The 15,959-nt window shown below is 35.2% G+C and overlaps 1 protein-coding gene across 2 annotated transcripts in view; it reads left to right on the forward strand.

Annotated features, from left to right (window-relative positions):
• Positions 1–15,959, forward strand: part of CTTNBP2 (cortactin binding protein 2) — a 77,965-nt gene that overhangs the window by 16,318 nt on the left and 45,688 nt on the right. For both annotated transcript variants that reach the window (XM_032688673.1, XM_032688674.1), the window contains exon 3: positions 12,858–13,082. In XM_032688673.1, coding sequence (XP_032544564.1) covers positions 12,858–13,082 — 225 coding nt within the window. The remainder of the gene's footprint in view (positions 1–12,857; positions 13,083–15,959) is intronic.

Genomic DNA, 15,959 nt, shown 5'->3' on the forward strand with positions numbered 1-15,959 from the left:
ATGGTTGCACTGCAATTAAAATTAGATTCAGATTAACATTTAAATCATTTAAGTTATTTCATTGATGAGAAATAACTTGCTGATTAATTGCTATTGGAAGTGCATATAGTTAAAAAAGGAGGGAGACTTAACTGTAGCTGCTGCCTTCATCTGTCTCAATTATCCAAATAAACTGTCTGCCTGTAATAAGGAGATAATATAATCCTAATGTGGAAGTAATGTGGTCGCATAATCAAAGCACAGGTCTGGCCTCCCACAACTGTGATCTCAAATACAGCATTCATTTTTTGTTATTTTTTATCCAGCTGAAAAGTGGTGGTTGTAGCTCCTTGCTCTAGAGGAGCATATGAAGAAATGACGTGCTAGTGTTAGCTGTCAAGCTAACTAACTAAATACTAAATGCTGCTTTTAGTGGTAATTCTCTCATAAAGTTAAATCATGAGTAAATCATCTAAAATTTTAAAGCCCCATTCAGTTTGGATTTCTGTTTATTGTAAAAATAATTTTATTTGCCTATGTAGATTTCATTAGGTGTTGAACGGTAAATTGAAAATGTATACTTGCTTCTCTAGTGTACATTAATTAACGTAAACAAAAAATGCATGGATTTAGAACAACTTTTTTGATTGATGGGAAAAATCACTAATGAAATAAAAAAATGTCTAAAACAACTACCAGTACCAATGATGGATATATTTTTGTTTAATTAAAATTAACTACAATATCAATGACATTACTGTGGAGCAATATCTTTCTCTGAGCTTAAGCGAGATCCAAATCAACAGGTTGTGTGTGTGTCATGGCCAAGTCAGAAAGACAACATGTGAATGGCAAGGTGAACTTGGTTGTAGGTGTTTCTTCAATGTTGTAAAGTCCTACTGTATTTAATTTCTACTGTAACTTCCTAAGGCATGAAAGCTTATCTTCTGTGTATGTGTTTCTACCAACACCTGTTTAATCTTTTACCCAGTTTTTGCAAAATCTGACAAAATGCCAAGCATTTCAGAAGTAGGTAGTATCATAAAACCAGGCAGCTGAGTAAGAAAATTTATAATGTTATTAAGGCCTTAGTTGAAGGAAAGGCCTTTGTGCTGTCTTTTATTGGGCACTGTGTAGCAACTGTAGATACAGAGTTAGGGAAAATCAGACTTTGTCTGTTTAACTGCTCAGAGAATTTAAGTTAGACTATATAAATTTATAAAAAGATAAGAAGAGAAAGATCTCTGCCATGGAAGTTAGTTCTTGCTGAATTTTATCTCCCTGAATCTAAGCATTTTAACAGGCCTGCAGGTTAATCAATAAAGCTGGAAATGAATCATACTTTCTATATTATGTCCAAGTAGAAAATCCATATAAAATAATAATTACCCTAGCCAGGCATCTGAGTTCTTGAGGAGCAATGGTTGAATTTTGTAATGAAGCTACAAATATTAAAATAATGAAATAGGTCAAAAGACAGGAGTTAATGCATCCTGTAGCAATACCTCATAGACACATTTAAGTTTAATAACTCGTTATATTAGCTTTATTTAAAAAGCTTGCAGTCTAAAAATGCAAGATTTAAAAGTAAGGATGAACAGCTTTTAAGAGAGTATAGTGATTACTGTGTAGTAATCTGTTTAGATTTGCACAGTGTTTCTTTGAAGTAGATAAGGCATAATATGTTAAATGCCAGTTTTCAGGTTCCAGCTCTCCTGTTAATCATTTTAAATCTACTGGGATATCAGTATGCAATTGCCTGAGAAATTTAGTAGTTTAACACAAGTCTTCCAAAAAAGGGGTTTAATACTTTTTAGGAGGATCATTTGTTTTGGAATGATCAGGTTGTTTCAGAAATTTTCTTAATAACTAGTTGCAGTGAAAAGACATTCCATTAGCAAGGCTATAATGGTATCATCCAATATAACTTATAAACCGTGCTCTAATTTTAGAAAAAATATATATAATCAAATTGAATGTTGATTTTGTAAAGTATTGCATTTTGAAACAACAGATAAAATGTTTCTTTGTATGAACATTCTAGTAGAAAATTATAGTGATATGGGTAGCTTATAAGATGTTAGAGTTTATTATGATAAAGGCTGTTTTTTACATATCTGTATAACAAGTATGTGTGAATGAACTTAGCATTCCAACCAAAAGCGTGCTTTAGAAGGAACTCAGTCCATTGTTCTCACCTAACTTTGCTTTGATTTGCCTCACAGATTTGCCTCAGACTCTGTAAGCGGAACTGAGAGCAGAGTTAGTCCTAAATAAGACCTTCTTCCAAAAGGCAGGACCATAGGCACATTCCCAGGGACAATTACGTGGCTCTGCAAACTTGTTGCTGTTGTGCTGCACTACCTGCTGATATGGACACAGTCACTGTGTACCTAGAAATTCCCTTTTCCAGGGTTTTTTGTGTAAATATAGTATGAAATATGAGTTGATTTGGTATAGATTTAAAAAAACACTTAAACTTGATATCCGTCTGTTCGCTTTCTAAAACTAGAAATTCCCCAGTGTTTTCTACTGTTATGATAGTTCTTGAATTTAAGACCTGGCTTGTGAAACTGCCAGTTAGGTCATTGCAAAATGCTCTTCTGGAGTCTCTTTCCCCCCAAAGGAATTTGCTTTCAAGTCCTGAGATGTGCATTGTGGAAGGCTTTTATTAGTGAACTCATCTTTCAATTTTGGCTGACAATGATTCAACACTGAACAGTATAGTTTTATTTTAATCTCATTGAAAACATGAACTATTTTGATGGTAACTTGTCAAGTGTGCATATTTCTATACCACTTTTGCAATTCTGTAAGCATATGTGAAGATCAAGCAATATTTAAAAAGACACTGAGCGTATCATAGTGTATTATAACAGTATACTGTGCAACTAAGTTAGATTTTTGGGGGCTAAGTGAGAATGATACTGGAATTTCAGTGCAAAAATGTGGGGCCTTTCATGCCCAGCTCTGAATTTTCAATAATGAAATTTTTTTTTTTCCTTGAAAAAAAAAAAAGTAATTTTGGAAGGAGAGCTGTAGATATTTGCAAATTATTGGAAGGAGAGCTGTAGGTATTTGCAAACTACACTTCTCTACTTTGACCTATCTACTTTCCACTAAGTTTTGTCTAGCAAACTGGTTTCTTTTACTTGGTCAAGAGAGACTTCTGTCTACTGTAGGTTGAGATATTAGTTAAAAAAAATTGATTTATCAGGTAGAGCTTCCATATCCTTTTAGTGTTATTTGTTGTCTTCTGCATCTTGTCATGGTGTGATACTTGGTTGTGCCTGTAATTTTTAAGTTAGATATTAAAATAGAATTATTATCAACACAATAATTGTCAGTTGTGTATGAATAAAGTTTTTATCCTGAACGACTGCACAAAGTCAGCAAGACTTTAAGACTTAGTACTTCTAGAATGAATTTTTGGATTAGAAGGGGAGAGCTCTAGGAGCTATCAGGAAAAATGAAATAAATCTTTATAGTTTAGTTGTTCTCAAATTGACTGATAGGTAGAAAAATTACATGGATATTAAGTGTAATCTGTCAAAGGGAGCTACAGCACCTATAAATTATGAAGACCCTTACTTGCAGTAGTTATGCTAAGTTGTGAATTTAAAATGTGAATCTGAGCTTCTTCTCTACATATGAATCCCATGGAGAGTGGATCTAAGAGCACACAGAAGGTGGCTTTAGAGGTTTCTGGCAGCCGGTAAGGCAGCCTGTTTTGTAGCAGGTGTCTTTGAAAAAGGATAACCATGTAGAAGGAGGAGCAGTAGATGTTACACTGTATAACAGAAGGTTATTGTTTTAGATAGTATGATGGCAGTTGTTGGCCATAGTGGCGGAAGTGAAGCATGAAATAGAAGTCAGATAATGCCTTGTTTGCGTTGTCGTTTTCTTCGGCTAAAAATAATTTTTAATAAATATTTTGGAGTTAATGGTCTGCAGATTGTATCCTTTCTCATCTGATTACTACTTTTGGTTTATTGATTTAATGGTGGTTGCACAGGCATTTTCTCTGCTCCTAAATATAGTTTGTCTTTACCTGTCCAATGAGTCTGGTTATGATTAGAGCTTTTACTTTCTTAATAATGGTTTACTGTACTTTTCTGAACATGTCTTTGGAAAAGTAGTATTTCACTATTGCGAGCTATTTAATATTGATTGCAAGGAAAAAATGAAATAGGGATAAACCTCAGACAGTTTAGTAGATTAAATGATTAGTTTGGAAGTACTTAGTTTGGAATTTTTTCCTTACCTGTGGTTTATTTCAAGTTTTAAAGTAATGTAGCATGCTCTTTGAACCTAATTGAAAAAGTGTTGTTTGATACAACCTTTTTCAAATTTTGATTTGCCCCTATTTGATCATGGTTTATATATTGTATTTGTGTTAATTTGTATTGCATTGTATTTGCTTTTCTTATATTCGGTGGGTTTTGTAGTAATAGTTGTGTAAGCATACACTTTGTTATAATGGAACTAAGTCTCACCTTTTCCAAAAGATGTTGGGACTGTAGGAGCAGCAGTCCCTGGACTGATTAACTTGCATGATCTGAATGATCCTGATATTTTGATGCATATAAAGGCCTCTTCTAGGAACAGCTGACAAAATTGGTTTTCAGTTATGTTATATCACTTCTTATGGTAGCTATTTGCTATTTGCCAAAAGGGGACATTCAGCACTGAACAAAGCAAAACTTTTGGTAAACCGTATTAAATCAGTCCTGTATCTGTGTTTTTTTAACTAAGCTTAAGCTTACTACTGAGGTAAATATCCTTATTCCAGGCTGTACTAAAATTGGAGACTACAAGCATGAAACTATGAGGCTTGTTTTCTACCATGAAAACATTATGGCCTTGCACTGCTAATATCCTTTTCACTCTTCATTCCAGCAGCGACTCTTAAACTGATCATAGTCTCTTTTTGTTTTTCACATAAGATCCGAATATCTTTATTGTTGGCAGGCATGTAACTATTAATTTAGCTGAAAGTATTCTGCTGATTTCTTATTTGGATAATTACTTTGCCTTTCCCACTTGATTCCTCCTACCCTCGTTTGATCTTTCTGTATAATCCAACATAAACTGAGATAGATACACACAATATTTGTAAAAATAATAATAAAAATTTCCAACATCATATTGATGTAACTGTTTCTCCATTTCTGTGATCTTTGTGAATTATACAGATGTGCCTTTGTTGTTAGAGTGACTTATTTAAAATATTCTATCTGTTTGCCATCATTACTCACATTGCTGACAATGAGAAATATGACTGGGTCATCCTATCTGTATTATTATGTTAGCTGAAATTTTCCATTTTTTAGTTAAGGGAACTAAGTATAGGATATTTCCTTTAAGCTAATAAATGGTACAGTTAATTTTGATGAAGCAACACTAAAGTGCAGCTGGTTTGTGTGTCTCTTCATGTTACTGTTGCTAAAGAAAAAATGTATAAGGTTTGTTCTTGATTCTTCCAAAAATTATGATAGTAATTTGTAAAAAATAATTATGAATAAGACAAGAGATTTGATTGAGGTCCTTTTCAACACCTGTGAAAATATTCATACAGCAGCAATTACTTTCATTATACTTGGGTGTATGTGTTCCCATGCTTTTCTCCCTCCTGCCCTGTTTTGATGCTGTTGTGACTGGTGGACTGATCTTTCCACCTGCTGCTCTCCCAGACAGAGACATCTTAGAAGCTCTGGCAGTGTAGTAAAAATACTTAGCACTTGGTCTCTTATTAAAGCCAGCATTCCATTTTTATGAATAAATGGAAAATTTGATAAAATAGAGCAACAGTGATTATAGAGAATTCTTTCTGAAATAGCAAAGTAAAATTTTAGCTACATATTGTGGAAGTATAGACTGCTATATGAAAGTTTTTAAACTAGTAACTCTCTTGGTGTTTGCAAAGGGAATTCTAGCTGGAAAATTGCATAAAATCCAAAATGTACAATGCGGGTGAGTATTGTGTGTACTTTAAAATGTTCAATTCTAGCAATCAAAATTATTAATTACATGTATTTGTTCATTCAGCTTCTTAACTAGAGGTAGTAGCAAGAATAAAATTCTTTGTGAAGGTAATATATATTGCTCTCACAATTTACCTTCAGTTGAATACTGAAAATAATTTGAAAACATGGAATCCCCTTAATCTACCTCAAATAAATCTATATTGTAAATAGATTAGACTAGTTCAGTTGAAAGGGACCAGCAATGATCATCTAGTCCAACTCCTGATCACTTCATGGCTGAACAAAAGTTAAAACGTGTTTTCAAGGGCATCGTCCAAATGCCTCTTAAACACTGACAAGCTTGGGGCATCAACCACCTCTCTAGGAAGCCTGTTCCAGTGTTTGACCATGCTCTCAGTAAAGAAGTGCTTCCTAAATTCCAGTCTAAACCTTCCCTGCACAGATTTGAACCATTCCCATATGTCCTCTCACTGGATCCCAAGGAGAAGAGCTCAGCCCCTCCCTCTTCCCTCCCCTTCTTCTGGAAGCTGTACAAAACGACGAGGTCACCCTTTAGCCTCCTTTTCTCCAAACTTCATAAACCCAAAGTCCCTGGCCACTCCTCACAGGACATTCCCTCCTGTCCTTTCACCAGCTTTGTTGTCCTCCTCTGATCACATTCAAGGACCTTCACATCCTTCTTAAGCCGTGGGGCCCAGAACTGCACACAGCACTCCAGGTGAGGCTGCTCCAATGCTAAATAGAGCAGGATAATCACCCCTTTTGCCCAGCTGGTGATGCGGTGTTTGATGAACCCCAAGATGGAATTTGTCCTCTTTGGCTGCCCAGGCACACGCTGCTGATTCATGTTGATCCTGCTGTCAGCCAGCACACCCAGATCCTTCTCTGCAGGGCTCCTCTCCAGACCCTCCTGCCCCAGTTTATGCTTGTGCCTGGTGTTACTCCATCCCAGGTGCAGAATCTGGCTTTTGGACTTGTTAAATTACTATTAATCATGGACCCTCTGGAAGACCTGTTATCCTCAAGACAGTCAACAGCATTTCCCAGTTTGATATCATCAGCAAACTTTGTAATGGTCGATTTGTCTCCTGCATGCAGATAATTGATGAATATATGGAACAGAGCCAGCCGTAGGATTGAGCCCTGAGTAATACCACTGGTGACTGGACACCAGCCAGATGTAGCCCCATTCACTACAACCCTTCAGCCAGTTCTTCACCCAGCACACTGTGAACCCACTCATCCCACAGCTGGAGAACTTGTCCAGAAGGATGCTGTGAGGGACAGTATCAAAAGCCTTATTAAAATCCAGATAAACTGCGTCCATCACCTTCCCTTCATACACTAAGTGGTTGACCTTATCATAGAAGGATATGGAATTAGTTAACAACCCTTTCTCTTTGAGCACCCGTGTTCACTGTGTCTGATGATGGCACGGTAAATGCATACTTTGTGTATTTTTTCATTAAAATAATTAAAGCCTGTTAATAATTCAATTTCAATGCAGTAATGTGGGATGGTATTTTAACTGAGATTTTGATAGCTTGAAAATATGAAAATCTGAATGCTCTAAATTAAAAAGAAACAAATATTGATTTAGTAAAAGTGTTACTGGTATGCTTTTGGTATGTTTTGTTACTGAACTGAAGAAGCTTTTTAACTGCTAAGCATGGAGGCTAAAGTGCTCTTTTTGATTAGAGATGAAATCAGATTTTCTTCAGTTCTTCAGAAGAATGGCTGACAGATTTCCATGCAATGAATTATGAATCGATTTGCATGAATTTGAACTATAAATTTGAACCTGGAAAAAAGTCAAGATGATAAATGGTTATTTAAAGTAACTAGAGAGCTCAAGTCTCTTCTATCAGTTGAGGCTCATTATGAGTATGAAAATCTGTATTATATTCAGAAATAAATGTCTGGGCGGTTAGATAATCAGAGCATCAAACAGTGATACTTCCTGACAAAATATTGGCCTATAATTTTCAAATGTTTTTTGCTTAATTGAGTAGCTCCAACAAATCACTTCAAGAAACTATATAATGCCACCTGAAGAAGATTTATAAGCCTATTCTCTTTCAGCCATCTTCCTCTTAAAAAAAAAGAAACAACTATTACCCTTTCAGTTTTATTTAGAATGAAGGGCTCACCCTCATCTTTAACATAACATATAAAATACATTTTTACTGCCTCATCTTCTGTTCTGGTTAGTTTCAGAAAACCACTCCCTAATTCATATGTCAAGAGAAAATATTGATATGGACCTGTCAACATCTGTTGAAACAATTTTCATATATGTGGAAAAGGAAATCAGTCAGAGGAACAAATGCTCTTGAAAGGAAGGAAATTTTGTTTAAGGGTTCTGGGGCAGCTTTAATTCAGTTCCATTGTTCCATAGCAGTGTAGGACATGCAGTGCTATTTTTCATGTTTATCATCAGTTGCTCCATGGAAGACTTGCTGAACTTGGCAGATAAATGAAGAGGAAACTCTGAGATACATTGGGGGGAAAATGCAGTATTAATTTTAAAAACACTGCTGGTTATATATATTTTGTTACTGATTATGTCATCTGATTATGAAAACTTATTTCAGTAAATGTGTGCAACTAATACCAACATAAATTATTAAGGAAATAAAAATAATAATATAACTTATGCACTTAATTTTTTTTGTTTTCATTATTTTGCTTATTTCTTATATATTAGTTGTATAATAATAATAATAATAATAGTATTTCTTTTTCCTAGCTTTTTTATGCTTTTAGCTATAAGTCCACAGTAAGATGGATACTATTTGAAGGCCTCCCTGCCCCCTTACGTTCTCTTTTCAGTAACAGGGGCAAAGAATCTAATTAGACTTCATAATTTTCAGTTTGGTTACTGAAAACAGGTTTTTGTTTTCTTCTGAAGTGGAATGCAAGAATCAAATGATTACAGACAGTTCTTATATAGGATTTCCAGCTTTTCCACCGGCTATCATCCAGATATCTCCCCTCCTTTTGTTCCTCTCCCTGCACACAGTGCTGCTAGTCTTCATCTGCCAGCAGATAAATGGGGTCAGAGCCTGCAAAAGGTCAGCTTAAGACATGGAGGTTTCTGTGAAGGAGCTCGCAGATAACTTGAGGTAGCTTGAAAAAAGTTGGTGTAGGGATGAATGAGGTGTCTTGCTCTATGTGGTAGGAGACAGGCTTCCTGAGAGAGTCATAAAAGAAGCAGTTTATTTTACAACCTGATCCTTCAGATTTTTGTTGGCTGCAGACTTAGAAAACTTGAGAATAAACCTTTCCCTTGTGTCGTACAGCTGCATAATCCCTAGGGATTGTTAAGCGGTAATTTTTTATTTTTGAAAATATCACAGACTAAAAGTTCTGTTTTCCAAGTCATCAAAAGTATTTTCATGATTCAAAGCAAGACATAAGACATGTTCTACCAATAAGTATTTGGTTGTTTTTCCTTCCTCTGAGAGCTTATTTTTGTCATTTGTTAACTGAGAAGATAACCAGCACCTACAAGCTAAAAAAATAATAGTCCTTGAAGAAATCACTAATCATGAAGTAATTAGGTTGGAAGGCACCTCAAGAGATCGTTCAGTCCAGTCTTCTGCTTAAAGCAGGACTAAGGTCAAATATGGATCGAGTTGCAAATGGCCTTATCCGATCTGGTTTTGGAAATCTTCCAGTGGTAGAGGTTATATGTTTTCCCTGGGCAATGAGTTCCAGTGCTTATCTGCTCTCAGTGTGAAGAATTTGTGTCCGACTCAAATTTCTCTCATTAGATCATGGGACAATTGCTACTTGTCCTGCCAGTGTACAGATCTCAAGCATCTTTCTCCCTGATTGCCCCTATTTCTCACTGAAAAGTCCTATATCTATTTAACTCTTTCTTGAAGAGAAAGATATATGTTTTGATCATCTTTCACTCCTCTCTGAAGATGTTTTTCAGATCAACTCTATTTTTTTTGGTAGTTCATCTTTGATCTAACATAATATAACAGGCAGCCATAAAGAAACTTTGGAGTTTAGTTTTTTTAAGTAGTAGTAGTTTTATTTTAACGTTTTGGATCTTGTATAAGGATTTAAAAGTTCTATATAAATGTGATGTTCTTATTGGACTGAATTAAAGAGCTTTAGTAAGTAAGTTTAAGCTTTTGTTCTATTGCAGTAGTGAATTTCATTAATTAACTATTTAAAGGGGTTTTATCTTTGGGTTTCAATACTTTATCTTGATTTCCTTGTGCTTACAGTCACTTTTCATTAGCAGTTACCTGCTGGAGGATTTAGCTCAAGTCTTGAGCCATAATTTTGTGTACCACTGATGTAGTGTACACTGCAAAAAGTATCACTTCCTGTGGACATATTTTCATGCTTTTAAATACTTCCAGTCTCAGTCCTTCCATTAAAAGGCTCATTGCTGTGCAAGCAGGTATGTGCAGAAAACTAAATCTGATGGTTTATAAATTCATATAGCACCTTTCACAATGCAGCAGTCCTGATGACCTCCTGTAGCGGGTGGATATTCTGTCTATTTCTGAAAATGTTCTGTTTGAAAATTAATTCAATTCATTATTCCTAAATCAACATTTTGATGTTGCTTTCTGTATATGCTGCTGTGCAGTTGAAGTTAATATATGAAACACTGCTAATGTTGCTTTAACACAGCCACCAAATTATGCAGAGACTATTTTAAAGGATATGTATGATATTAGACTGTACATTCCCCAGATAATGACTGCCATAAAAGCAGTTATCTTGGCATTGCTACTAACTCTTATGACTTGAAATTCAGTGCTGAAAGACGATATAAGAGAGAAAAAAATTTCTCATTCTAGAATTTCTATTTCTCCCAACTGAGGTACTTTAGTGCATTGAAAAGGGACAGAAGTATTATTTAGAGGCTGGAGGAATCATGTGAAAAGCTTCAAGCCTAGCTTGTCTTTCTGCCACTTTGTGTCAAGTTTTAGAGAAATACTCATAGTTTCCTTTCAATCAAGCTTCTACTTTGTCTTTTATTCTGGTACGTTCTTTTTAAATCGTACATCTTCATTCCATCATTGTGTTTTGTATATTTAGTCCTTGTATAGAAACATGGAAACATTTCTTTTAATATTTTACATTTGGGTCCCTTTTGAGTTGGAAGCATTTTTAGATGATTTTGCTGTCTATGGTTTCAGAGTTGCCAATCTGTTTTACCCTGTACTTAAGGTTATGCAGTTATGGCTTCAGCCAGTCTGTCATCCCAAACCATGTGCTGGTTTTTCTACAGTCTTTTCCTATAGCCACTTTAATTCTTGTTTTGATTTTCATTCAGATGGAGGTCAACCCTACTATATAGTTTCGTCTTTTCCTTAGTTAATGAATCCAAAGCCCTAGTCCTGTTGCTATTTTGGCAGATCCACACTGAGTCTTTTTGTCTTGCTCTGTTAATCACTGTGCATGTTAGAGAACATTTAACAGTATATTCACATTGCATGCATACAGTATGTGCCAAGAGGACAGCTGGTCATAGAAAAAACTGGAAAATACACATTATTTCACTGATTGACAATCTGTGTTTCCTTAAGGGCACAAGTGATTGCCTTTGCCTCTAAGATAGGTTAATCTTCTTGGCTTCTCTTTATTTGTTGGTCTCTGGATTTAAGGATGGGGGCTCTGGTGGTCTTTTTTTATTTACAACTGAGCTGCTACATCTGTTTTTTCCTTTACTTTGATATCGCACTTTGTATAAACTAGGTGGCTTTTACATTGTTGATAATTTATATATGGACTGTGCCTCCATCTCCATTTAAATTCTTAACCTGCTTTGGTTTGTCATCCTGTTTGGCTGATAGCAAAATGATCTGTTTATGGTTAGATTTTTGGCTTTGATGGTGTCCTTTGCAAGAGGGTTGAATTCCTAAGCTGCATACTGGCCCGTATCTTCATCTTACAGAACCATGAGTTACAAATACAGCCCCTCTCCCTGGTTTTGTAGTATTAACTTTGGAGCTAGCTATTTTATTTTATAAGTTAAAAATTAAGGGATTAAAATATTAGACTAATTAGGGATTATTTGCTAGGCACTTTACAAAAAATAGCTAAGTTCTATCAGTTTGTTTTTGTCTCTTCAACCGGTCGCTATCTGACTTTGTAAGCCAAACTAGACTTTAGGTTGAGGGAACTCTGTAAGCTTTTTCTGAAGTTATATTCCAAAGACATGGGTTTTTTAATAAATATTTTCAAGTTCTATTTATGCTATCACATTGAAAAACAGACTAGAATTATTTCAAGCATCAGAATATGTAGGCACATATTTACCGACAAATTCTCATTTACCACAACATTTCAATTTTGTAGACAATATATAGGAAAAAGTTGGGCATTCACTAAGTTATGTTACTTGTAGTTAGTCTTTGGGGAGTTTTTCTAACATAATTCTTATGTCCTTCTTTGTTATCTCATGCCCTGAAATGTGTGTTATCTTTTGTGAGCTTTTCATATGTTACAATTTTAACTTCAAGCTTTCCAAATGATCCACTAACCCATTTGGTAAGCATTAATCCTCTTCCTCCTCGTTTATATCTCAGAATTGGCTTATTCTTTCTCTTTTTTTTGCTTATTCTTCAAAATTGGATTTGAACCAAATCACAGATAAATGTTTTATCTCTTTTTGGAGGATTCTTTTTTCTGATGGTGTTTCTCTGCACTGTGGGTTTTTTCCTGATTTTTTGAGATAGATTTTTCTTTTAGAGATTGTAAATTAAAAGCTCAAGAAAATACATTAAAAACTTAAACGAATAATTTAACTTTCCCTGTAGTTTAAGTCTCTTTTATGTGTGGATGTACTCCAAAGAATGCATTTAGTTTTATTTCTCTGGCTTTGTTTTGTTTGTTTGCTTGTTTGTTTTTTGTTAGGCCCGGCGCAAAGAGGTTTTTATCCAGGAGCGATATGGAAGATTTAATCTGAGTGACCCATTTCTGGCTCTTCAGAGAGACTTTGAGACAGGTGCTGGTGATAAAGAAAAGAAGCCAATGTGCATGAACCCTCTGTCCATTTTAGAAGCTGTTATGGCTCACTGCAGGAAAATGCAAGAAAGAATGTCAGCTCAGTTGGCTGCTGCTGAAAACAAACAAAAAAAGGTATCCTGCTACTGACTTTTTCCTTTTCCCTCTCCTGATTTGTTCTTTCATGCCACTTTTTTAATTTGTCTTGATTATCATTGCAAGTGTTATCACTTAATTGTCATATAGAGGGAGGTGCTGGTTTTCTAGTGATATTTTTTGTGCACACCTCATTTGTTCTGTGAATTTAGCTCTACTTATGGAATAAATGAAATATAACTGGTACAAGTTGATGCAGCGGATATATAAGTAGATATCTCAGTGTGAGCTGAGACAGCATCATCACAATGTATTTTTAGACCAACACTACTGAAGCCTTGAGGAGTACCGTTATTTTTGTTCTAACCTAAATAGTATAAAATAAATAATTTATTTGCATGCTATATTAGGTGGCTCTATTTCATAAATCAGTAAAAATGAGTTATAACTCTAAAAATCTTTTTTTGCATATTTTAACATTTGCTGCAAAAAGAAAATTATTTTGGAACAAATATGTTGCAGGAAAAAAAGTGTCATGTTGAAGATAAAACAATGTCATTTTGAAAGTGAATGGTTGGTGGCAAATATTTCATCAGTATGTAAGCCATACATTCCTAAAGCATAGCTAAATATGAATATGCAGGGGAAAGAAAAAAAGAGGGGAACAGTAATATAATAGACTAATTAGACCAGGTATTTTTGAATAATTAGAAAAAAAGTGCTTTCTATGTGTTTAGTCATCCTCACTGGGTAGAAGATGAATAGAATGTCTTCTGCAGCTGTGAAATAGCTTTTTGGTGACAATTTTACATGGATTTAAAAAAAAAAACCAAACAGCAAACATGCTAAGAAATTGACAAAGAATAGATTTTGGTAGTGATTGCTCTTTGGGAAAAAATGTGCACACAAAAGTACTAGAAGTTGCTGGAAATACAAGCTTAAATTAAATCAGCAAACCTTTTCTTGTTATTTTAGCACTGTTGTTTAGTTTAGTTTAAGCATCCTTGCTCTATTAAGACTTCAGAAAAACAGATACTGCATTAAAAAAATTAATATTACTAGACTTTATGTATGATATGTAAGTCTTCAAACAGTTTAGTGCAGAGAACTCTTACTTGTACTTGCCTAGCACTTCTTTCTGAGAGCTCTTAAATATTAATTTTCTCTTTCATATGGTTTTTCAGTAAATTAGGGTTTTGGGAAGGAGATTGTCTCAGCATAGAAAAGAATGAACAAGCTTACTTATTCTGGCTGAAGAATGTATTGGGAGAGACCCTGACGCATTTACCAGAACAGCTGGATTAGTGTCTTGTTTCGGTGCATGGCCAGAAGTCTCTTCTTGTACCTAAATTCTTTATCTGTGTCTGGCTTTTAGTATATGGACAGATACATGCACCTAAGATGGACTTACATATTGAGAATATGTAAGACCTTATATCTTCCTCTTTTAAAGCCAATAAGAAATACTATTTGTGCAGGGCACCCTCCTAAACTCTTTGGGTTTGTGGCAACCCATGATGTATCTTTCAGCCATCTCCATTCATTCACAAACCATTCATTCAGTGGTTTACATTTCCTTACTTCCACATTTTTCTGTCTGTTCTTCATCTCTCAAATCCTTCCATGGAAGAGGGTGATGATGGTGTTTTGAGGGATTTCTAAAAGTGTTCGACAAAGTAGGGTGGCACAGTGTAAGAAAAAAAAAAACCAGCCTAGACAAATATGACCTAAATACAAGCACCTCCTCCCTTGAAGAATGGTTCCTCCTTCTCTAAATGCGTGATGCCTCTATCTTCATGTTTGGAATTGCCTCACTGTCTCACTCTTACAGCAAATAATGAAGTCTGTCTACAGCTGTGTTTATTTTCTCTGGATATTACTGAACTTTAAACAGGCTCAGACTGAACTCTTATTTCTGAAGACTTAATATCTATGTATATAGTCATCTCAAAAGTATTCTATGAATAAAATTTTTATTTAATAACAAAAACCAAAACGTAGCAATATGCCAGACCATAGAATCAAGGAGGTGCACATAGGACTGTCACACATAGGCTTACCATATACAAACACCTAATTCCCTGATGTCGTCTGCTTTGTGTTAAGTCTTCATCCTCTTCCCTCTCTTTGAAAACTTTTCTTGTAGCTGCTGTGGAGATTAATGTTGAGTTTTCCTGGGAACAAAAAACAGACTATCAAAATGATAGTTCTTGATTTATCAAGAGTTTGCTGGGGAGTTAATATTGGGATGCATGCTCAAAAAAAGACAAACATGAGTTGGAAAAGGCCTGTTGATGTGATTTAGTCTAACCTTGTGCTTAAAGCAGATTATGATCAGCAGTACATCTGGTCATCTGTAAATTTGTGTTGCTTAGTCCTGAAAACCCCCAGGAATGGTAATACTGCAGCTTTTCTGCACTGGTATCCTTGTGAAGAACTTTTTTCCAAGACTGAGCCTGTTCAAGGGCAAGTTTTCTGATAACCTTTTGTTATGGGGCCCCACTTGCCATTATTAAGGACAATTTGACTCTTGTCATAGTTGTAGGGGCCCATCAAAAGGATCTGGTATGTTGCTGCTAGATCGTTCCACAGTCTGTTTTTCACTAAACTATGCAAGCCAAGCTTCCTCAACATTTTCTCAGAAGGCGTGCTGTCTCTCACCTTTGAAGGGCCTTGGCTGGTTAGTTCTTTGTGAGTCACTGTATTTTTTCTCAGTATCCTTTTTACCCCTTTTCAAATCCTTCTTGGACACATTTCCAGGTGTTTATACTACTGATATGATTTAGTGTATGTATATAGTACATTTTGCAAAACTCAGGTTGTAGTTAGTTCATAAACTCATAAATAATTACGGCTAGTTCCGAATCTGTCATCTAAAGGAAAAAATGCAGCATAAATATTCAGAGGTTTTTCCTA

The sequence above is a fragment of the Chiroxiphia lanceolata genome, chromosome 5 (assembly GCF_009829145.1).
Source record: "Chiroxiphia lanceolata isolate bChiLan1 chromosome 5, bChiLan1.pri, whole genome shotgun sequence".
NCBI lineage: Eukaryota > Metazoa > Chordata > Aves > Passeriformes > Pipridae > Chiroxiphia > Chiroxiphia lanceolata.